At 41.0% G+C, this 24,636-nt stretch overlaps 1 protein-coding gene and 1 pseudogene across 2 annotated transcripts; one reads left to right on the forward strand and one right to left on the reverse strand.

Moving 5' to 3' along the window:
- Positions 1-3,167: 3,167 nt before the first annotated feature.
- LOC111181286 (small ribosomal subunit protein uS2B pseudogene) lies at positions 3,168-4,924 on the reverse strand (annotated as a pseudogene).
- An 8,980-nt stretch (positions 4,925-13,904) lies between these two features.
- On the forward strand, positions 13,905-23,216 carry FAM8A1 (family with sequence similarity 8 member A1). 2 transcript variants are annotated; one of them, XM_022586733.2, is made up of 5 exons: positions 13,905-14,709; positions 15,792-15,912; positions 17,531-17,654; positions 18,166-18,305; positions 18,701-19,780. In XM_022586733.2, exons 1-5 carry the CDS (start codon positions 14,001-14,003, stop codon positions 18,705-18,707), a joined length of 1,101 nt encoding a protein of 366 aa, XP_022442441.2. In that variant the 5' UTR covers positions 13,905-14,000; the 3' UTR covers positions 18,708-19,780. The 2 variants fall into 2 exon arrangements, with proteins under 2 accessions (XP_022442441.2, XP_022442440.2); XM_022586732.3 differs by lacking the exon at positions 18,701-19,780 and adding an exon at positions 19,787-23,216 and having other exon boundaries at positions 13,908-14,709.
- Positions 23,217-24,636: the final 1,420 nt, after the last annotated feature.

The following is a 24,636-nucleotide window of genomic DNA, read 5'->3' on the forward strand; positions in this document are numbered from 1 at the left end:
CAGACAGTTGTGCAAGACTAGAGTTCTAGAGATTTGCTGTACAACATCGGGCTTATAGTTCACAATATCGTATCGTACACTTACGATGTTCAGAGGGTAGATCTCACGTTAAGTGTTCTTAACACACACACGCACACGCACACACACACACAGAAGCTGTCACTACACAACCAAACACTAGCTGCTCTCCTCTCCCTCTGCTCCCAAACCTCAGATGTCAGAGTAAGAAGGGTTAGGTCAAGGTATAAAGCCTATTTTCTGCGATCTTGTTACATATTAACTAAAAATATCAAATGTGTTTAAAGTAAAATTTTCTAGTTTGGGTCTGAAATTCAAAATATTTGATAACAATTACAGAAGAAGAAATAAAATGGCCCCCTTGATACTTTATGTGTATAGCTCTGTGCTGCCTTCTAATGCAGTTATATTGTTGAGGTTCCACATGTGTGATCTGTACAGAGACCTGCTCACCTAGGATGGGGATTCATCTTTTCCAGCATGGATCACCTCGGGAAGAGGATTTGCTGGACTCGGGTAAGGTATCAAAGACTCTGTCTTTCTCTTGACTGATTATCTGGATTTAGAGGCAGATATAACATTTCCTATAACTGTGTAGGAAATGAATTGGAGCAGGTCAAGACTAGACAGCCCTGGAGGCCGGGAGGCCATTGTAGGCAGTGTTGTAGCGTCTGCACTAAAATTGATGATGGGAATTCCCTGGTGGTCCAGTGGTTAGGACTCGGCGCTTTCACTGCCTGGGCCAGGTTCGATCCCTGGTGGGGGAACTAAGACCCCACCACACTCTATGAGGCTCGGCCAAAAAAATAAAATTGATGATAACCTGCTGTAGAGTAATACAGAGATGAATTCATTGGAGAATTTCAAAATAAATGTTTTTTGATTAAGTGATAAAGTCCCACAGTTCAAGCACTCTCTCACCCTTTTGCTTATAACCCAGTTTCCATCCCCCTCAGTAGATAACCATATTATTTCCTATTTGTCCTTCCAGAGGTTTTGTCAACATACATAAAGTCATTGCATTATATAGATAGATAGATAATTTTGTTCCTTTCTTATTTTACACAAATGACAGCACACCACACATTCTATTTTGCACCTTGTTTTTGCAACTTAATCTGGAGATATGGGTATAATTTATCTGGGGGACATCAGTGCATGAAGAGTTTCCTCATTTTTATTATAGCTACATAGCATTGTATAGAATAGCTGCAGCACTGTAGATTTTACCAGTCCCCGTTGATGGACATTTAGTTTCCAATCAATAATGCTACAACCTTGTATATGTCATTTTGTCTGCAGGCAGATAACTGTAGGGCACATTGCTATAAGTGAAAACCCTGAGTTAGAGGGTATATGCATTTCTAATTATGACCAATATTGTTAAATTGTCCTATATCGAGATTTTACCAATTCACACCGCCAACAAACTTCAGTGTGCAACTGGAGGTCTTATTAAAACACAGCTTGGTGGGGCCCGGGCCCAGAGTCTCTGATTCAGAAGGTCTGACGTGGGACCCAAGAATTTGCATTTCTAACAAGTTCCCAGGTGGTGTGGCTATTGTTTTCTGGTCCAGGAACCAGACTTTGAAAACCACTGTAACAAAATGACTGGGCTGCCACTGCACCATGGAACTATCCTCTCAAATTCAGCAATGTCTTCGTCAATGTCGTGGTCTTTTCTCCATCTTCCTTTTCCTCGACTTTTCTGCTATATTTTAAACGTTCTCCTTTTTTTGAATCTTCTCTTCCTATTTGACTCTGTTAATGTTCTTTCCTGCTGCTGTTGTCTTGTTTTCAGTGACTTCCCTGCCACTTAACTGGTCCAGGCTCCATGTATCGACCCACAACTTTTCACCCCTAGAAAGCTCACTCCTTCTCAAGACTAGGAACACAGAGAGAAAGTAAAGGCTGAAGCAATCTTTTGATCCTAACAGGAGCGCTTGCGTTGCTGGGAGAATCCAGATCCTGATGACATTACTTGAATCCTCTCTATTTAGCCATACCTGAAGCCAGCCCCTCCCTTCACTTTTTCTTTCTTCCCCATCAGAGTAATAGATATACATAGTTTAAAAAAATCAAACTGTAGACGAAAACTGGAAATACTCTGCCCCACCTTTCCCCACTGCAGACCCCATTCTGCTCCCTGGAAGCAGGCTTGTTGCTGTGGAGGGAGTTCACTGCGTAACCCTTGCAGGTGTATTAACAGCACAGACATTATTTTCTTGCAAATGGCAGTGATTTTTTGTCTGTTTGTTTTGTTTGTTTTTCCTTTTTGGCCGCACTGCGTGGCATGCAGAACTTCCCCAACCAGGGATCGAACCCCAGCCCCCGTGGAGTCTTAACCACTGGACCACAAGGGAAGTCCGATAGCGTTTTTGGTTTTGCTTTTACAAAATCAAGATATTAAAATAACTTTCTTACAGGTTTATGTGTCTTGGAGAAGGGGGGCCTTCATTTAGTTTCCACGAAGGTGACCCTATGTACCTTCCATTCTTTTGGCTATTTCATCTGACGTTTGCTTCTGTATTTAAAAAATTTTTTTGCAGTATAGTTGATTTGCAGTGTTGTGTTAATTACTACTGTACAGCAAAGTGATTCAGTTGTACATACATATACATTCCTTTTTTTATATTCTTTTCCATTATGGTTTATCGTAGGATATTGAATATAGTTCTCTGTGCTATACAGTTGGACCTTGTCATTTATCCATTCTACATATAAAAGCTTACATCTGCTCACCCCAACCTCCCACTCCATCCCTCCTCCAATCCCCTCCCACTTGGCAACCACCAGTCTGTTCTCTATGTCCATGATTCTGGTTTGTAGACAGGTTCATTTGTGGCATATTTTAGATTCCACTTATAAGTGATAACATATGGTATTTGTCCTCTTTCTGACTTACTTCATTTAGTATGATAATCTCTAGGTCCAACCATGTTGCTGCAAATGGCATTATTTTGTTCTTTTTTATGGCTGAGTAATATTCCATTGTATATATATACCACATCTTCTTTATCCATTCATCTGTTGATGGGCATTAAGGTTGTTTCCATGTCTTAGCTATTGTGAGTAGTGTTGCCATGAACATAAGGGTGCATGTATCTTTTTGAATTATAGTTTTGTCTGGGTATATGCCCAGGAGTGGGATTGCTGGATCATATGGTAATTCTATTTTTAGTTTTCTGAGGAACCTCCATACTGTTTTCCATAGTGGCTGTACCAACTTACATTCCCATCAACAATGTAGGAGGGTCCCCTTTTCTACACCCTCTACAGCATTTGTTATTTATAGATTTTTAATGATGGCCATTCTGATTGGTGTGATGTGGTACCTCATTGCTTCCGTATTTCTAAAGAATATGTTTACTTTGATTTTTTTTTCTTTGATTTTTTTATATATCAGTTTTAGATGTCAACTATTGACTTGTATTAATAAGGAGATCAGCATTTAGCCGACTTATCTCTTCCCCCACTTCCTCTATTCTCTCTCTTCCTCTGTTCTCTCATAGTAAATACATCACAAATTTTGGTTAAAATAATAGTATTGATATTATTATGACTCTGTAAATATTATTCAATGATAAGCCAAGTAGTAATTATGATTAATGTTTCCTTTCCTGAGCCTTTTTTTTTTTTTTTTTTTGCTATTCTGTTATTTAACTGTTTATTTTCCATCACCCTTATTTCCATTTTCTATTTAAGAAATAGTCTTAAGCTGGTCTGTAGAACAGCTTAAGACCCCTCAGTGGTTGCTCCTTCCCATTCAGTGGTCTGAGTGGCGGGAGCTGCAGACCAGTCTTTGGTGGCCAGCTGAGCGCTCCAGTCCTCAGCAGGAAACTGCTAGACAGACTCGGGGGCACCTGTGCTCCTTCAGACCAGTCTGTGACCTCAGGTTGAGTAGCAGTCAACTCAGAATCTGGAGCGGTCCATTCCCCCTGAAATTCTCCCTGGGTCCCGGCCTTTTCAGCAGCAGCCTGCTCTTCCTTTTCACTCTCCTCAGGATCTCTGTAGAAGTAATGATCAGGCCTGACTTCCCAGGGGTGGTCACAGGAGATGGTGCTGTACATGTGCAGAACTTCCTGAAGCAGCATCCACTACATCAGACCGGCTGAGTGAGTTCTCCCGCTGGTGCGCGGTGCGGCCGTGTCCACACAGCACAGAGGAGTGTCTGTTATACAGAGCCGTGGTAGGCAGGTTAACATAAGACGCCTCTGTGAGAGGCTGGTGGTCAACCCTGGGATCAGTAACCACTAGAAGTCAGAAAGCCGCTCGCATCTGGCCAGTGAAGGTCCCAGGAGTGAAGCAGCCAGGAAGAGGAGTGGCTCCAGTGGCAGCAGCAAACTTCAGCACAGCTCACTGGCCGGTACTCCTGGAGTATTTCACGTGACACTGACATCAGCCAGGTTTTCAATGGCAACAACAGCAAAAGCTGCCAGGAGAAGCTTCTCCCAGGTTCTCTTCAGATTTATGACGTAGATGTGAAACCATAGGTAATCATGAGTTAAATACATTTCATCTGCCTTCACTAATCAAGGTTATTTTAATTGCATGTCCTCCAAGCAGCAGGTAGCCTAACTTGGGACTTGGAGTCAGCTGTGTCTAGTTCCATCTGAGCTGATTAAACTTGGTTAGGACCACCCACCCTCCAACAGGGCATGCACGAGTGCCCCCTCGGTGACCTTTGACATCAGAGGGCTGAAGACTCCACCCTCAGATTGTGCTGAGTGCCTCGTCATTGGAACGTGGGGAGGCCTGTAGCTTATTACGCCTGCGCAGAACGACGATTACCGCACCTTTTTCTAATCACCTTTCCCGACTCTCCCCACGCCTCAGACCGCCCTGCTCCCCTTCAGGGAGGCGGTTTTGAGATTTGTCCGCCCATATCCTCGTATCCTCACTTGGTTGCCCTGTGAATAAACCCTCTCTTGGCTGCAAACTGCAGTGTCTCAGCGTTTCGGCTTGCTGCACATCCCGCAAAATGAACCCGATTCGGTAACAGATGCTGTATTCCATTCGGAAGTCAAGGTTGATGCCACCAAGGTAGGTTCCTGCTGCAAGGAATTTGAGGACACCCTCCTCCTTCATTTTCAGGCTATCGGGGGCTCTGGACATTGTGATAGTTTCCTTTTGAGTTAAGATGGGAACTCAGAACAATGCCATATGGACCCCTTTTAGGGTAACACAGAAAGGCTTGCTTTTCCCGGTATTAATGATTGCCTTTCTTTTAAAAATTTGTTTGGTTTTCTGTATACCTATCCAACTATTTTTTTAATTGTCAAATACTCATCAATATTATTCTCTGCAATTCATATTTATAGATTTCACTTTTGTTTGGGGGACTAATAGGTTTGTTTGGGGTGACTTCTTTCTACACTTATTTTTATATACTAATAGGTTTCAGGTGAGAGTGATAAGCTGGTAAACCAAATTTTTTGCTCTTGGCCTCCAAATGGCAACATATAGAAGGCTTTCTCTGGGACCATTCAGTTTCTCGAAAGAATAATACTCCAATATCTAGTTTAGGAGGCATGGCTTTGGCTGATGGAATTTCAAAAAGAGGAATGGGAAGAAAGTGGGGGATAAGGAGTCACTATTCAGCATACAGATTTTTACTCATCAGCTTCCTGTAGGCACTTTCCACTTCCCAAAGTACCTTATACCTTCAGGTTCTGAGCCTCTCCTCAAATCAATGACCTACTGTCTTGCAAAACTGCAGCCACCTTGTCAGTTTATAACTATTCCTTTGTTTCACTTCAGTGGGTGTTTTGGAAAGAAAATGAGTGAATGTGGTCAATTCACTATGCTTTTCCAGACTCTCTTTCTCAAATTCATTTAACTCAGGAATTATATTCTTTCAGGATCTAATTTACTCAAAGTCATTTCTTTTTGCATCTCATTCCTTGCTTTTGAGTTCCATTTCCCTCTTACTAAAGTATATACCCTTTAGAGTTTAGGTGTTTGAGTGAAAAATTCTCCATTTTTGTCACTTTCATTAACAGCTTGGTTAAAATGTTTCATTAACATCTTGGTTAATAAACAGATGGTTGATTACAAGGTGAACACACTTGTATGCACTTCCCAAATCAAGAGTTTTGTCAGTCACACCAGAAGCCTGTGTTCTCCATTACAATCACAAACCCCCTGCCTCCCCCAAAAGTAATCACTATCTTGACTTTGATAATCACCACTTTTAAAAATGTCTTTAAGTGTACCTCTAGACACTATAATATAGCCTTACTCTTTAATTTGATGTCTTTTAAAAAATACTTAATTGAAGTATAGTTGATTTATAACGTGTTAATTTCTGCTGTACAGCGAAGTGATTCAGTTAGACATATATACATTCTTTTTCGTAGTCTTTTCCATTATGTTTTATCACAGGATAATGAATACAGTTCCCTATGCCATACAGACACTTGTTTATCCATCCTACATACATAATGGTTCGCATCTGCTCGTCCCAAACTCCCGTCCCTTCCCTCCCCTACACACCCTTCCCCTTGGCAACCACAAGGGGGAGTAGTATTCCATTGTGTATATGTACCACATCTTCGTCCACTCATCTGTCAATGGACATTTAGGTTGTTTCCACGTCTTGGCTATTGTGAACAGTGCTGCTATGAACATCGGGGTGCATGTTTCTTTTTGAATTATAGCTTTGTCCAGATATACGCCCAGGAGTGGAATTGCTGGATCATATGGTAACTCTTTTTAGCCTTTTGAGGAACCTCCATACTGTTTTCCATAGTGGCTGCACCCATTTACATTCCCACCAACAGTATAGGAGGGTTTCCTTTTCCCTGCACCCTGTCCAGAATTTCATATATGTAGACTTTTTAATAATGGCCATTCTGACCCTGTGAGATGGTACCTCCTTGTAGTTTTGATTTGCATTTCTCTAATAATTAGTGACGTTAAGCATCTTTTCATGTGCCTGTTGGCCATCTGTATGTCTTCTTTGGGAAAATGTCTATTTAGGTTTTCTGCCCATTTTTTGATTGGGTTGTTTGTTTTTTGATAGTGAGTCATATGAGCGCTTTTAATATTTTGGAAATTAAGTCCTTGTCAGTTGCATCATTTGCAAATATTTTCTCCCAGCCTGTAGGTTGTCTTTTTATTTAATTTATGGTTTCCTTTGCTGTGCAAAAGCTTGTAAGTTTGATTAGGTCCCATTTTTAAAATTTTGTTTCTATTTCTATTGCCTTGGGAGACTGACCTAAGAAAATATTGGTACGATCTATGTCAGAGAATGTTTTGCCTATGTTCTCTTCTAGGAGTTTTATGGTGTCGTGTCTTATATTTAAGTCTTTAAGCCATTTAGAGTTTATTTTTGTGTATGGTGGGAGGAGGGTGTGTTCTAATGTCATTGATTTACATGTGGCTGTCCAACTTTTCCAACACCACTTGCTGAAGAGACTATCTCTTCTCCTTTGTGTATTCTTGCCTCCTTTGTCAAAGTAATTGACTATATGTGTGTGTGTGTGTTTGTTTTTGGGCTCTCTATTCTGTTCCATTTATCCATGTATCTGTTTTTGTACAAATACCACGCTGTTTTGGTTACTGTTAGCTTTGTAATATTGTCTAAAGTCTGGGAGGGTTATGCCTCCTGCTTTTTTCTTTTTCCTCAGGATTGCTTTGGCGAATCTGGGTCTTTTATGGTTCCATATAAGTTTTAGGATTATTATTTTTTTAATTTATTTATTTTTTTGTGATACTCGGGCCTCTCACTGTTGTGGCCTCTCCCATTGCGGAGCACAGGCTCCGGACGTGCAGGCTCAGTGGCCATGGCTCATGGGCCTAGCCACTCCGCGGCATGTGGGATCTTCCCAGACCGGGACACGAACCCGTGTCCCCTGCATCAGCAGGCGGACTCTCAACCACTGTGCCACCAGGGAAGCCCAGGATTATTTTTTCTAGATCTGTGAAAAATGTCATGGGTAATTTGGTAAGAATCACACTAAATCTGTAGATTGCTTTGGGTAGTATGGCCATTTCAACAATATTAATTCTTCCAATATAAGAGCATAGGATATCTTTCCATTTCTTTGAGTCATCTTCAATTTCCTTTATTAATATTTTATAGTTCTCAGCATAATATAAGTCTTTCACCTCCTTGGTCAGGTTTACTCCTAAGTATTTTATTTTTTGACGCGATTTTAAAAGGGATTGGTTTTTTACATTCCCTTTCTGATATTTCATTGTTAATGTAAAGAACTGCAACTGATTTCTATATGTTAACCTTGTATCCTCCTACCTTGATGAATTCGTTTATCGGTTCTAGTAGTGTCTGTGTGGCGTCTTAAGGTTTTCTATATATCGTATCCTGTCATCTGCATATAATGACAAATTTACCTCTTCCCTTCCAATGTGGATGCCTTTTATTTCTTTTCCTGATTGCTGTGGCTAGGACTTCCAATACTATGTTGAATAGAAGTGGTGAGAGTGGGCATCCTTGTCTTGTTACAGATTTTAGTGTCCTGAAAATATCAATTAGTCTAACTGTTCTAATGTATCGTTTAGGATAATTTGATGTCTTTTAAGTCTCCTTTAATCTATTGGTTCTCTCCCTTCCTTTTCTTACAATTTATCTGTTGAACTCAGCTGTCTGATTGCAGGGTTCCCCACAGTCTGGATTTTGCAGATTGCACACTCATGGCGTTTTCAATGTGTCTTTGTCCTCTATTTCCTGTAAATTGGCAGTTGATCAGATTCAACTTGATCAGATTCAGGTTTAATCCCTCTGGTAAGACTACATTATTATTATGAATTTATGTATTTAAACTTATTTAATGGGTTTCAGTCCATTCTAATTATTACCCTTATTGAAACTCAAATTGTCCCATCTTTGGCCAATGGGGAGCCTCTTCAAGTTGGCTCCTGGGTCCTTTGGACATGACCCTAGAAGTCTTTAATAGTTCCTCTGCTCTTCAGTATGTCAAGATATTTTATGCTCATTCTATACATTTCCTACCCCAGATCAAGAATCACCCATTTCTCCAAGTAGCCTTTGTTTCTTTAAGTGGGACTTGGTATTTCAAAACCACACTCCAGATGATAAGAATGAGCATTGCTACTGAAAAGATGCAGGAAACTAGATAGATAGTTCATACTAATGATAATTACTCATTTTACCCCATATTAAACATACATTCTCAAAATACTAATATTGCCACCATCAATATACTGAAAAGTTAAATTTTTGTCGATGCTCCTCCCAAACTCCTTTCCAGTTTTACAGTAATTTTGTACCAATATTTCAGAATACAAATCCATCTCAGATTATACTTTTTGTGGCTCTCAGCTCCAAATCTTTGTTTGCTGTGCAATAATGGAGCTGAACTCTATAAATACTTCTCCCATATCAGCTGGTTTAATGTTAGGCTTTGTTAGCAGAAGGTACTGTTGCAAGGAGGGGGCGGGGCCGGAGTAGGGGCGGGGAGGCACTGGAGGAGGAAGAGGCTTCTCTTTCTGATTCTCCTGTACTTTATCTCCCTGGGCTCCTGCAGAGTGCGTGGTTCCTTTCAGCAGCGCCCAGTAGCCAACAACAAGCGGCAGCTTCCCAGGGCAGCTTCCCCCAGTACACCGTTTTTAGATGGCTTCATGAAGTGGTGTGCTGCTGGTATAGCACCTTCCTGTACGTGGCTTCTCTGGGCACTCTGCGGTGAATTCTGATAAAGTCACCTTGCTGTGGCTAGTTCTCCAAGAACTCCAGAGAGGATTTCTAACGGGGCGCACTGAGGCCACAGCAGGGAGCCACAGTCATGCCCTCTCCAACAAGGAGGTGGATGGGGCATGGGGGCAAGGGTGCTTCTTGGCCATTCTATTTCAGTTCAGGAGTGGTGGCTGTTCCCTGTATCTACTGTTCCTATATGGTAAGAATTCTCTTTGCCTTTTGCTAGTCAGCCTCCCTTTATTCCAATTCCATTAATATTCATAGTAAATGTCCTCTGTTCAAATTATTGTGTAGTTTCTTTCTCTTGACCCTGACTGAAACAAAGCCTCATGTAGTCTTAGTTCTACAAGTAATATTGAAAGTTTCACTAACTGTCTTTCTGTCACTGTCAGTAATTTTGTTGCCAAGCTTCACCCCTCAGGAAGCACTCAAGTAACAGTCTGAGCCCTTTCATTTTGATAACCAATAGGCTTTTATACTTTTTTTTTTTTTTTGGTGGTACGCGGGCCTCTCACTGCTGTGGCCTCTCCCGTTGCGGAGCACAGGCTCCGGACGCGCAGGCTCAGCGGCCATGGCTCACGGGCCCAGCCGCTCCACGGCATGTGGGATCTTCCTGGACCGTGGCACGAACCCGTGTCCCCTGCATCGGCAGGCAGACTCTCAACCCCTGCGTCACCAGGGAAGCCCCAAGGCTTTTATACTTTCAAGTCAGTTTTGATGGATACAGGGTACTTGGTTCTCATTTTCTTTCTTTGAATATTTTAAATGTTTCACCATTTTCTCCTCACATAAAGTGTTAATGTTGAAGTCTTGTGGTAATCCAATTTTCTCTCATAAATTTTTTTTGGCCTAAATGACCATTTTTCAAAACGTAAAGTCTAGTAATTTTACTGACTAGAATACATCTTGTTCACGCTCAGTGCTTTCAGGGGCACACAGTATACTCTTTCAGTGTGAGGTTTCGAATATATATGTAAATGTATATATGAATATATATGTGAATATATATAAATAGAATATATGTATTTTACTTCAGGAAAAGTTCTCTTGAATTATGCGTTGTATTCTGTTAGCTAGCTTTGGTTTTCTTTATCAAGAACTCTTAATCCGTACACTGGATCTTCTTTACCTATCTTCAATATTTATCTTTTCTCTAAAATCATTTCTGTTTCTATATTTATTTAAAAATCTCATTTTCAAATTCTAGTTCTCTTGGGCACCATCTGTATTTACTCCTGTGTTCCTTCTAGTTCAGTATTTTCTGAAACCACTTTTTCTCTTACTTCTAATTCTTTCCCAAGTTGTTACTTTATTTCTGAGGTATTTTTAATTCTGATTTTTTTTTTTTGCCGCATCATGCGGGACCTTAGTTCCCTGACCAGGGATGGAACCCGTGCACCCTGCATTGGGAGCATGGAGTCTTAACCACTGGACCACCAGGGAAGTCCCTATTCTGATTTTTCTTTCATGTCTTATATAATTTTCTTAATATCTTCACAGTTTTTATCTGATTTTTTTCGGCATTAACACTATGCAATTTTGCATTTGTGGTTTGATCCCACACTTGTATTTTGGGGTTTGTGGAGTTATCTGTTACCTAGTTTAGTTGTAAATGTTGCCTCATGCATTTTTGGTTTCACTATACAGTCTGTTTTGATGTGGTGATTCATGGAGATTCAAGATTCACGTACTGCCCTCTTTCCAGAATCCATTTATATTTTTGACTCATGAATACTTCCCTTTTTATATCCCTGAGACTTCAGTCCTTGGCTGAGTTTGATGGGAAAGGACTAGGGTTGATCAGGGTGTTGTTTGGATTAGCAGTGGTGCATTACATCACATCCTCATTCTTGAGTGATGATTTACTACGTTGTCCAGGTTATTTATATATATATATATATATATACACATATATATATATATATACACATATATATATACTCTGTACTATATATGTTCCACTATCTTTGGCATATTTTTACTTTTGACAATATGGCTTCCAGTCTAAATGTCATTTCTTTCTAGTCAGGTTACGTTTTAACTGCTGCTAGTTAAGATCATTATTTTTCTCTTTGCTTATATTTATCATATATGTGTTATATGTATATGTTATTTTCCTAAGACTTGATGTGCTTCTTCAATGTAAAGAGTCATCTTCCTTCAATTCTAGAAAATTATTGGCCATTATTTCTTTTTCTCTCTTTTGGAATGTCTATTAGATGTACTGTTGAACCTTCTTATAATGTAGAACCTCTGAATTTGTTGATTACAAAAGGCAATAATTTTATTTTTGCTTAAGCCAGTTAGAATTAGGTTTATCACTGAAACAGAAACACTCTTACTCTCTCAAAAGCGAAGTCAAAGAAAAACAGGTGATTCCTGAAGCTGTTATGATTATCTGTAACTAGATATCCTTGAAACCTAAACTACTCCTGAACTTTCTATGCAAGTCAATAAATTCATTTACTTTTTCTCTCTTAAATCAGTTACAATTGGATTTCTGATAACTGCAGCAAAGAATACTGATAAATATAAATGTCTGCTATGTGAGTGGCACTATGCCAGGTGCTACCTAATCAGTGGTATGCAAAACAAAGACCAGTGTCTCCAATAACCACAATATTTACACTCATTCCATGCCGTCTTCATTTATTTGTTCCTGCTTCTCCTTCCTCCCCGACCCAAACTTGGAATGCATGTTTAAGTGTTACAACTTTTTCACAGTTGATTTTTTTTTTTTTAATTTTTGGGTGTGTTGGGTCTTCGTTGCTGCGTGTAGGCTTTCTCTAGTTGCGGTGAGCAGGGGCTACTCTTCATTGCGGTGCGTGGGCTTCTCATTGCGGTGGCTTCTCTTGTTGTGGAGCACGGCCTTTAGAAGTGCCGGGTTCAGTAATTGCAGTGCGTGGGCTCAGTAGTTGCGGCTCGTGGGCTTCATTGCTCCACGTCATAATGGGATCTTCCCGGACCAGGGATCCAACCCATGTCCCCTGCATTGACAGGCAAATTCTTAACTGCTGCACCACCAGGGAAGTCCCGGAGTTGAGTTTTAAAATCACATCTGTAAGGGCAACCTTTCTAGCAATAGGCCACCATTATCTTTCCCTTATTTTGGACTCATATTATATTGGTATTGTCTTAAATAGGTCTTCGAGTGTTTCATGAAAGTCTTTCCCTTTAACCAAATCATTAGCTCCTTCAGGGCAAAAGTTAAGCCTTTTACTTTCATCTCCCAGAGCAAAGTCAAGAGTGATTATGGGAATCATTGTTAACAAGTATAACCCACGATACCTGGCCCCTGTAGATCTCCTGTATGGGACTGGGGATACAAAGATATATTCCTATCACTTAACCAACTTAAGGACATAGGAAGGTGTATTAAACTATACATATGTAAGGTGCCATATATAATTCAGAGGAAGGGGAAATCGTGCCTGGGCTTCTGTACTCAGAGGAGGCTCCAAAGCCCTGGGATATGAACGGGGCCTTGCCTTAACAGAAAATAAAAGGCAGGCACCAAAGGTTGAGATAACGGGTCTGAGGAAAGGCACAATTTTGCTGAAGTAGGCTTGTGTCTGCAGCAGTGGAGAGTAAGATATTATGGACACAGGTCAGCTCCAGGATAAGGACAGAGTCTAGCTCTTAAATCAACATAACTCCTCTTTTCTCTTACAATCAAGATCTCTGCCGCTGAGCCATACTATCTTGATAGATCCCAGTATGGTTTGGTTATTAATTTCTTATCCTCTAAGGGGATATGCCTCATATCACCTTGAGTACAGATGGGCGAGGACCAGTTAACTGGAATGAACGCAGGCGGAAACAAGTAACAAGCCCTGTGCCTAGAGACCAAAACTGTCGCGGTCCCAAACAGAAAAGGCGGCGCCGAGCCCTGGGACCTCTCTCTGAAATCTTCTTCTTCCATCAGCTCTTTCTCCTGGAGCAGCCTGAGTCCACATCCCGTGAGATTATCTGGAGAAGCCTCGGGCCTCCAACTTGATTAAAACCACAAGAGGTGTGTGTCTGGGGGACGGGTGGTGGTCTGGGCCCCTCAAGCGATAAGCCCACGCCCAGCCGAAGAGGAGTCCTCCTGCCTCCCACGGCTCTGAGCACCAAGGCCCACTCTCACGCCCCGCCTCCTGGCTCCGCCCCTCGCCGGCGACGCCGACGAGGGGGTGGGTTTCCGCTTCCGGTGGCGAATTGTTGACGCCTGCGGCTGCGGCGGTGGCTACCGGGCGGTTGGGGAGGGGCCAGTGGGGGAGTGAGACGGCGCAGTGACAGGACCGCCGAGCGTGCTGCTGAGGCGACGATGGCGGAGGGGCCGGAGAAAGCCCGAGGCCGCCCTCCCGGGCAGGACGACGGCGGAGGGGACCACGAGCCCGTTCCTTCCCGAAGAGGCCTTCCCGCCGCCGCCCCACGGCCCCGGGACGGGCCGCAGGCCGAACCCCAGGCTCCGGGCCGGCCCCCAGCCCCGGGCCTCGGTCCCCCCGCGGCCGCCACCGAGGAGTCGGAGCCGCCGCGCGAGCCCGAGAATGGCAGGGAGGCGGGCTCCGGCCCTGGCACGCAGGCACCGGCAGGCTGCGAGGCGCCCGAGGCGGCGGCGCCGCGGGAGAAGCCGGCGCGGCTGAGCGCCCGAGAGTACTCCCGGCAGGTGCACGAGTGGCTGTGGCAGTCCTACTGCGGCTACCTCACCTGGCACAGCGGCCTGGCCGCCTTCCCCGCCTACTGCAGCCCCCAGCCGCCCGCGCCCAGCTACCTCGCGGGCGCCGGCGCCGCCGCTGCCCCGGCCTCCGGGCCGCCGCCCCTGCAGCTGGGCTATTACAACCCCTTCTACTTCCTGAGCGCCGCGGCCGCCGGGCCCGAGCCGCCGGCCTCCGCCGGCCTCACCGCCTCGGCTCCGGTCGCCGGCCCGGGAGCCCGCGCGCCTCACGTGCAGCCGCCGGCCCGGGCAGCCCCCGCGACGAGGGTAGGACCCGCAGCTGCCTCGCGAGCCCCGAGCGAGACCGGGCGGCAGGCAGGTGAGAGGCTCTTCGGGGAGCGACCTGGGGGCGGGGCCGGCGGGCCCCTCTCCGCTGTCACCGCCGCCGCGCTCGCCGCGGCTTCTGCGCGTCTGTCAGCTCGCAGGGTGTACAGCGCGGCCCTGCGCGCGCCTCCCCTTAGACCTAGCGCTCCGAATCGGTTCCCTGGCCCCCCGGTCTGGTGGTTTCCACGTGCAAAGAAGTCTTTGCCCCTCAAAGCGTCCCCTTAGCCTTCGTCTCCACGGTGTGGAGTGAGATCCGAAGCTTAATTCACTCTCAGACGGCAAACCCGGCTTGGGGGTAGGGGAAGTTTTGACTGATGATGCTGGAAAGCATCCAGACATGGATGTGTTAACTATAGTATCTATAGTTAATATGATAACTGTTTTATGAATTAGGGACAGTGGAACTGACGGATATTAAAGGAGATTTTCAGGAATGCAAATGGAATTATGAACCTTTGGGCCTTGGCTTCATCTTGTGTGTTGTCTGTTTACTTCTGTATGGGAATTAGAATATTCTGAGTCACTTACACTTTTTAGTGTATTATTTAGACTTTTTGTTTACTTTATCCAGCCACAGATAATATGGGACAAGACCTAGTTGCCTGAATTTGATTCAAAATTTAGGATGGCAGCTTGATAATCCCTGGATTTGTTACATAGAAAGACAAACTAAATAAGGGGTAAGATGAGGGGCTCAGGGATTTACTTCGTACCGTCTACACTTGATATTTTGCTTAAAAAGTTTAATTTTGTGTCATAGGCTTGTAATCACCTGGAGTCTCCTCATTTGAATCCCTAGTGAAATGTATTGAGTACTTGAAATAAATGTATCTGTGAAATCATTTCTAAACATTAAGGGGGTGAAAACAAGCTTTAAACTGCTCAGTAAATAGTGAAGTAGCGTTGCTGTTTTAATAACATGCCCTATTGAAGTCAATACCAATAATTGTTGCAGTTATAAAATTTTTTTTATCAGCAAGTTGTACCCTGACTTTACATTCATTACCTAGCTTGGGTTCCAAGGCCTATGTGTAACGATTAGTTTTCCTAACTTTTTTTTTTTTTTTTAATTTACAGGTAGAGAGTATGTTATTCCATCCTTGGCCCACAGATTCATGGCAGAGATGGTGGATTTCTTTATTCTCTTCTTTATAAAAGCAACCATTGTCTTAAGCATTATGCACCTCAGTGGAATAAAGTAAGTTAAGGCCATTTGCAGAAGGGTTTTAATGTCCACTGTCTAGAGATCTTGCTTTAATTTTTTTTTCATGCCTGCAAGTGACTTCATGGATAATCTGTGTGCCAGTGTCAGTGATTTCTTTATAGGAGCTTTGTTGGATTTGCTTTCTTGTTGGTTTTAAAAAATAACTACAAAAGAGAGAAAAATACTTAATTCTGCAAGATGTGGGGAATTTCACCTATCAAAAGTAGGTGAAAGGAACCTCCAATCCTGGTTTGATTTTATTCACTATTTTCTTAGGCCAGTTGCAAATTTTTCTCTTACAGTCATTTTCAGAGTGGAGTATCTAAACACAAAGGCATAAAGAGGTTTTGGTAGATGAACTATTAATAATCAGCTAGATGGCATTTCCAAATGGGGTTGCGTATACTGTCAGGCAAGTTCCAAGTGAACTGCAAAGTGAGCTATTTATTTGCATAATCTTCCTTTCAGATTAACAATCATAATAGCGGTTATCACTTGCTGAGCACTTCCCATGGGCTAGCCTTTGTATGGATTCTTAACCTTGCCACCACTGTAGAGGTTAATATCTCCATTTTATAGAGATTGAAATTTGGGCTTACAAAAAGTTAAGCCCAGAATTTACAAAGGAAGTAAGCAACAGTCAAGTTCAGACCCTGGTAATTAAATTTCAGGGCCCCTGCCAGGAGCCTGAATGTTACTATGATTCTTCCCTGTCTCTCCCTCCCTTATGCCCTACACATCCAATCAAGTACCAACTAACTCTGTTCAGTCTCTTGAATAACCTTCAACCCATACCATTTCCTTTTCACTGTCAGAATTTCATTTTTCATCATTGCTTCTCCCAAGTCCAGTCACTGCCATCACTTGCTTGGATTATAACACAAGTCTTCTAACTGGTATCTCAGATTACTGTCTCCTGTTTTATCTCAATTCAGTCTCTGATAGAAAACCAAAGAGATCATAAAATCTGATTCTGCCACTCTCCTGCCTTAAAATCCTTCAGTAGTTTCTCATTGCCATCAGGGTAAGTCTTATTAATGTCCTCATATATTTTAACAAATACCCTTATTTCTTAATCACTCACCTGTCACAGTTATTTGAGCCACACTGAACTGCCTACAGCTTCCATCATACTCTTGCTTAAAGGCTTTCTCTCTTGTTAGTCCCTCTCTCTGAAATTTCTCCCTTCTTAGTCTGGCCAACTTCTCTTCATCCTTCAGATCTCACCTTAAATGTCATTTTTGGGAAGGCTCCACTAAGTTAAGTGTGCCTGGTACGTGTCTCCAAGTACCCAATGGTTCTCTATTATAGCCCTTTTCCCACTTCATTATTAGTTATTCTGCCTTACCTGCTGGGTTAGCAACTCTGTGAAAGCAGAGACCATGTTGAATTCACTTGCCATTTTATCCCCGGGGCTAGTACAGCGCCTGCTCAGGGTAGTGCTGCTTGTTTGTTGAATAAACTAATGAATGTTTTGTGAAGCTCTACAGTTTGAAACCTAAAGATTAGTTTATAATTTCAATTAAAGTTTTTGATGTACACTAATGAAAAAGAAATCAATGCAACTGCTCTGGTAACTCATTCTTTGTAACCGAAAACTATTTTTTTGTAGGGATATCTCTAAGTTTGCTATGCATTATATAATAGAAGAAATAGATGAAGACACATCAATGGAAGACTTGCAGAAAATGATGGTTGTGGCGCTTATATACAGATTATTAGTTTGTTTGTATGAGGTAAGCTGCTGAGTTCAGCAAATATTAATATTTAACAATCTAATTTTAGATTATCAGCCCAAGACAAAAAAGTAGTGGAGATTTTTATTTTTAATCATGTATTTATCAAATGTCTTTATTTTTTTCTAAATTTCCTTTAACATAATACTTTCCAAGTTAAAACTTTCAGAATGGAGACATTTTTCATTTGTAATACATTTCTTTGTAATACATTTCAGTCTTGTCCAAAAATATATTGTAAGTTGGTTGTGGAACTTGAAATGCATCTTTCCATAGAAGCAACTTGCTAAAAAATATAATGGGTCATAGAGAAATATTACAGTAGATATCTTGTGGTATTGAAGATGTTAGAGACCTGCAGAAATGCATTAAAAGGTTAACCCTTAAGTATTCTATGAAATTTTTCCAACGTGAAAAATTTAAAACATGAATCATACGGCAGGAAAATTTACCTTTAAAGTTGGTATAGTTGAGCCAGTAAATTATTATAAAATTATCCTTCTTTCCTTAGATAATTTGCATTTGGGGAGCAGGTGGAGCCACCCCAGGGAAGTTCCTGCTAGGGCTTCGAGTTGTGACATGCGATACGTCGGTGCTTATTGCGCCAAGTCGGGTTTTAGTGATTCCTTCCTCAAATGTTAGCATTACCACGTAAGTTCTTTTTTTTAGCTTAATGTATTATGTACTTATGAATTGTATTGATTACTGTACTTAAAAATTATTTTCACAAGTTATACCATTTGATAAAAGTATTTTTAGGATGTTGGTTCTTCATGGCATATAATAGGCTTACATTTATTAAGTTTAAAACAAAGTTTGAATGTTTTCAATGATTATAGACTTCTCTTCAGTATATATCTTCAAAGGTAAGCATTTTATGAACTGTAGGTCACAATAATGAGGAGGATCTGGGCGTGGCTACTCTCTGTATCAGTGCTCCAGGCCTAGCTTTATTATTCTCTAGATCTGTGGATATTGGAGTTTAGTTACTGCTGTGCCTTGAAGCTTCCATTTGGTAATACCTGTCATTATCCCATCTTGAATAGGCAATAAGAATTTTGACAGCTATACATGCGTGCATCCTGCTCCTAAGTGATAGAGCTTGTAATACTTCCAGTACTCATGGCTAGCTGTTGGCATCTGGCTCTGGGGGAAGGTACAGATAGTGATAATGGAAGTTGTGGAGGTGAGTAGGTGGTAATCAGTTGAGCAAAACAGGATACTGGCTGGAATTGCTGCCAGAATGATTCAGAGTTGGGTTGTTTAAACAAGAGACTCTAGAAAAAGCCTTGAATTTGCTCACATCTTCAAAATTTCCTTACATTTTTGTGATTCTCATAATCCTGGCTATTACTTTTAATGAGTCAATAATGGCTAATATTTATTGAGCACCTCATAAACCAGGCACTGTTTTAAAAACATTGCATATGTTTAACTAATTTAAGTTAGGTACTATAACCCTCTTATTACAGATGTGTAACACAACTAGTAGTTGGTAGAAAATGAATCTGAAACCAAGCAGTCTGGATTCAGAGCCCACATTCAGCTGCTGTGTTATCCTATAACCGTTCAGTGCACCGAAAGGCAGAAATCTAATGTTAGTAGGACAATTCTCCATTCTGAGCTACTGTTGAAAGCTTTCCTTAATCACAGAAGCCCACAGAGAAAGATCTGATAAACAAATACAGTAATTTGAAATGCTGGTGCTCTTCACAGAAGGTAGAAAATGGGACTGCGTAAGTGTACTCAGTTTAGAAGATGGTGAAAACACACTAAAAGTATAGAGGTACTGAGTGACCAGAGAAAGGGTAGTAAAGGGAATAGTTATTCTAGTCTTCTGTCAAAATATACTGTAAACTTTTAGTTCACATTCTAAGACATATTATTGCTTTTCATGTGTAAGTTCTAAAGTCGAACTAACTTTTATGTTACAAAGTCTTTAGAACTAGTCCTGGTGGTTTGATCATACTTTGCTGCTTGAAAGTAATTCAGTTATCAAAGGTTAAAACTCTGTTAATTATACTCTGAATATGTTTTAAATACATCTTGAACTTGATAGAATACTATTAATCTATATGTAGTTGGTATACGACTTATCTGGTTTTTGGTTTTTTTTTGCTTTAATTTTTTAGGTCCACTATACGAGCTTTGATCAAGAATTTTTCTATTGCTTCTTTTTTCCCTGCTTTCATCACGCTGCTGTTTTTTCAGCATAATCGAACAGCCTATGACATTGTAGCAGGAACCATTGTGGTAAAAAGAAATGGGGTCAGATGATGCCCCAAAAAGCCCTGAATTCCATACTCTCTGGAATAATGACAAGACTAAACTATATATCAAGGCCATCAGTATCCCTGGGTTACATTAACTGATGATTTAGAAATTAAAGCAGTCGCTCCAGTGTGATGCAGGTGACTATGCTGAAAGTATTGATTTTACTTGAATGTCAAAGAAAGAACTTCTCCAGAAGAAAAACCTGTTAAGTTCAAGTGTTAAAATTTTTAGATTGAACTGAAGGCAAGTAGTGTCATAATCAGCAACGGACAGTATATACTTAAGATCTAAGGTATTAGAACTTGCTGAAAGCATTTTCAGCTTTGAAATCTCCAAATGAAACTTTAAAAGCTTATTTTGGTTTATCCCAAAATGATGGAAAATGTCCAGTTGTGTTTTGTGAACACACTCATCTTTTAGTTAACACTTCTTAAGGAAACTTTTGTCTTTGCTTTTTGCGGGGAGGGAGTGGGGACACACATTTGATAAGCCACTTAGCGCCCATCCCAGGAGCTGGTGAGTTAGCTGCAAGAGAGAGGGGAAAGTGAGGCCGGCCTAGCAGTCCCCTGACTTGAAATTTTAAAATCTGTACTGCAGTTTACTGCAGGAATGATGTAACTTTATAACTATTCTTAATGCCTAAACATGTATTTGGGGGCAGATTTTGCATGATGATGAAAAAGTATTAAGTCATATTGCTATCTTATCCTTGATTTTTTTTTGTTTTTTTAAAGAAAAAGGTAAGTTAGTGATTGCTTTTAATGGGGTTGGGGGGAGGGGTAAGTTTTCACTGTAAATTTAAATTGAAACTCATGTGCAAGTGTTTTCAGTGCCCTAAATCAAACCATAAATATGTGGGGAAAAGCAGTCCTATCAAACTGTTGCATATCTACTGTAAAACAATATTCCCAGTATGTGCGCAGCATGAAGAAAGTATTAGTGCTTTTTCAGTGTTCTGAATATAACTTCTCTTTATATACAGGATATCCACATACTAGTTTCCTTTTATTATATTGTTCAAGGAATTAAATAATCTTAGCATTTCATGATTAAATACTAGTAGCCTGTGAAATACTTACCAGTTTTCCCGTTAGGGACTGTTCTCTGTAACAAGGAAGAGTAGCATTTCCAGATGTTATTCCAAGTTCTTTGGTTCTGTGGGCCAACAGCTCATTTGGGGCCTGCCAGGGATGATGTTTTTGAGGGAAATGTTAAGTAACACTTTGTGTATTGCCATTTTAATTTATTCTTCGATTGCATAGTTGTAGAGTTTTAAGTGTGTGTATGTGCTTTTTGTTAGATGGCCCAGTTAGCTGTGCTGAGGTATATCTGAACTAAAAGTTTTGTTTCTTAGGCATTTTCTGCATCTCTGTTGTTTTCCCCCAAAACACTAAACTGTGTTGAACAGTTCATAACTAGGGTGCTTACAGGATCAGTCTAGGCTTTATTTTGGTCTTAACAGCAAATACATTTGCTATTACTATATCAGTTTTTAAAGTGGGCTTTTTTTGGACATTTAAAACGTGAATATTTTCAATTTGTTTATAGAAACCTTAACAGTGTCCTTGATGCCTTTTCTTATTGTAAAATTTCATAAACCATGAACCATGGTTTTCATAAACAATGTTTTTCAAAATAACTTTATAGTAGATCCATCACAGAAAGCCTATTAGTTAAATGTGTCAAAATACTAAACAGATCATTCATTCACCTGTTTCTGGGAAGAGAAAGTGTTTGTTATGGTCCTTCACAGTAAACAAACCCAAACCATCCACTGACTTCTTAAATTAGAGGAGAAATTATTAGGAAATGTTACATAAACTTACCGATTAGTACTGTATACATTAGCATCAGAGTATACAGCCCCTTTGCCCCTGACTGGGAACTGGAGTTGAAACGTACCCTTCCGACATGTAGCTCTGGAATACACCTTTAATGTATAATTTCCTCGATGGTTCACCACTTAGGCTATTTTTATACAGTAAAACAAAAGGAAATATGTAGTCCAGTTTGTTTTATACTTTAATATCTATGTAGATGCATTTCTCAGGATTCAAGTTACACTATGTAGCCCTATCAAGTAAAAAGTGTTACTTTGTCTGCCTTTACAACAAAATCCAAGTCTGTTTAAGAATTCAGCACTTAGGGAGATTTTTGATTCCCAAGTTGGGGGGGAAAAAATGACAAAATGGGGAAGAAGGGGGAGCCACATGTTTTTCTCTTGGGGCTGGGGCCTCCCTCTTTTCAGTATACTTTATTATATTTCATTTACAGAAATGCTGAATTTTCTGTGTCAAGACAGAATTCTCATACTGAAGCTCTACAGCCTAAAAAAGGCAAAAAGAAAGTTGTCTTCATAGTATTAATGTTATTCATCACTTTTACAAGATAATAAGGGAACAAGAATTAGGAGTTGTTATGCTGAGAATACTATTTCAGTGAACATACCGTATATAAAACCACAGGTCATGCGGTTAATTTAGGCATCTAGAAACTCTACCTGTTATGAAATGTGCAGCCTGAGTGGCTCCTGCACCTTGAGAAAAGTCTGACATACTAAATGCACGCTGGGCTGAGCTAGGTGAGGGAGCAGCGGCAAGCAAGCTGTGCTTTTAGGGAGTCTGGCTAGAGAGAAAGCACCTGTGTGGTACTCAATGTGGCACTGCTTCAGAAGTTACTTCTTTCTCCCTAAACAGTCACCTAGTTTCTCCCAAATATTTAGGATTGAAAAAACATTATATTTGAGGGCTTTGTCTAAATTTATAAAAGTCTTTAATGTTTCAAATGACGGTAAAAATTGTTCTAACTAAAAGAAGGATTTTTTTCCCCTTAAGTGACTTGTTTGGGCGTTTCACTTAGGCATAAATACTTCCAGCAAAAGGAAGACAGGAGTTGAAAATTAAACTACTTTGGAATAAAGGGCTTTTTGATGGGAATGTATTAACTTTTTTTATTCTACACTTACCCCTGTGAAAACAGGCTGTTGTTCCTTTTAAAGAATATTCCTAAATAATAGCAGTATTCCTAAAATCTGGCAAATACTTCAGTTACTTGCCATTTCCCACCCTCCAGCCCATACCAAAGGCCAAAATCTTTGCAATACGTGCTTGCCTGGGTAAAGTTCCTCATCTCAAGCTGTGTGCGTATTTCTTTGCAGTTCATTATATAGTATGGCTTGATCCACAAACAGTATCTGATGGCCTGCCTATAAATGAAAATTCAACATTCTGTTTTTAATAATTTGCCACCAATTTGTATTCTTTGTCTCAATAAATACCTGGTCACCAATGCTTTTGTGTTTTGCCTGTTTCTTTGAGGTTTGCTCCAGAATCTCTTGCTTCCAAATACAGCTGCTCTAGCATTCTCTGCCTTCAGGAGATGAATGCTTTCAGAAATAGAGGTCTATCAAAAAACAAAATCATCCACTTTGAGATATATTCTTTTAGCAAGTCACTCAGAAGTTAGCTGTAGATGACTAAGCTTTTAATGTTAAACTAATCCTGTCCGTTCCTTACCGCAGTAAGTAAGTAACCATTCCAACCGCAGTGCAAGATACTAAGGACCCACATTACAAATGAGAGGAACCCAGCAGGCAGGGTCTCGTAGCTAGTAGAAGACTGAGCTGGGCAATTTAATCCTAGTCTGGTCTTGAAAGCGTTCCCTATTCAGACCTTTGCAAACAAAACGAGGACAGGACACACAACAGGTTCCTCGAGAAACACAAAGATAATAAAGGATAAACTTAAATGTAGTTAAACTGTGGCGTGGTCTGAATCCTGTAGACAATGTGCTGTCAGCACCTCAGCCATGAACTACTACACATTCTGGAAACCACAGTGGATGTCTGAGGTAAGCTTATAAAAATTGCCCCGTATTACAAGGAAATGAAAGCTCTGACGTGGTACATATAGCTGGTGTGTGTAGCTAGACCCAACACACCCATTTTTATCAATTTTACTGTACCAAATTCGCCAGTTTCCAAACAGGCCCAGCACATGACATAGTGATACAATTAAAGAAAACATAAGTTTTTCCCCAGGCTAAACCAGGAAGTTTATGGCCTGGCTACAAATTCCTAAAATTAGTCCAACACTTATTTCAAGTAATAAAATCCTAATTCCGTGAATAATTCCAAGAGAAATTTGTAACAAATAGCTAAAGACTTATTTCAGTTGTCTGAATTGTACTTCTTAGTGCCCCAAACTGTAAATTACTAAAAAACCAACCTACCACTTGAGAGTGGCATGCCTGGACCTCATGCATCAGAAGTCTTCCAGGTGCTCATGTAATGACTTGGGGCCCTACCTGGACCCAGTGATGCATCAGTCTCTGGTGAGCAGGTCCCAGGATATACATTTGGCCCACCTCACCAAGCATGTTGATGTACATTCAGTGAGAACAACGGACCCGCTTGTAAATCAAATTATATAAACATACCTGATGATTCCATCTTTCTGCATATGCCTTTCTTACCTTCAGAGATTATTTTCAGTTAAAAACAATTCCTCATTGATCCAGCACGAGAAGTGGGCTTTTATTGTTTTCTTTCCATAACGTTTCCCCTTCTTCCACAGACAGCGCTTGACTTTCATTTGTGTATGGAGCATGGAACCCAAGGCTGCTATTACAGCCACAGGGGTGGGTCTACAGCCTGTACCAGTCCGACGAAGAGATACCTCTGCTGGGCTTAAGCAGGGACTGATTTGAG

Source organism: Delphinapterus leucas, chromosome 10, assembly GCF_059928025.1.
Source record: "Delphinapterus leucas isolate spDelLeu-1000000601 "Yukka" chromosome 10, BTC_Dleu_Yukka2, whole genome shotgun sequence".
In the NCBI taxonomy this organism is placed as follows: Eukaryota; Metazoa; Chordata; class Mammalia; order Artiodactyla; family Monodontidae; genus Delphinapterus; species Delphinapterus leucas.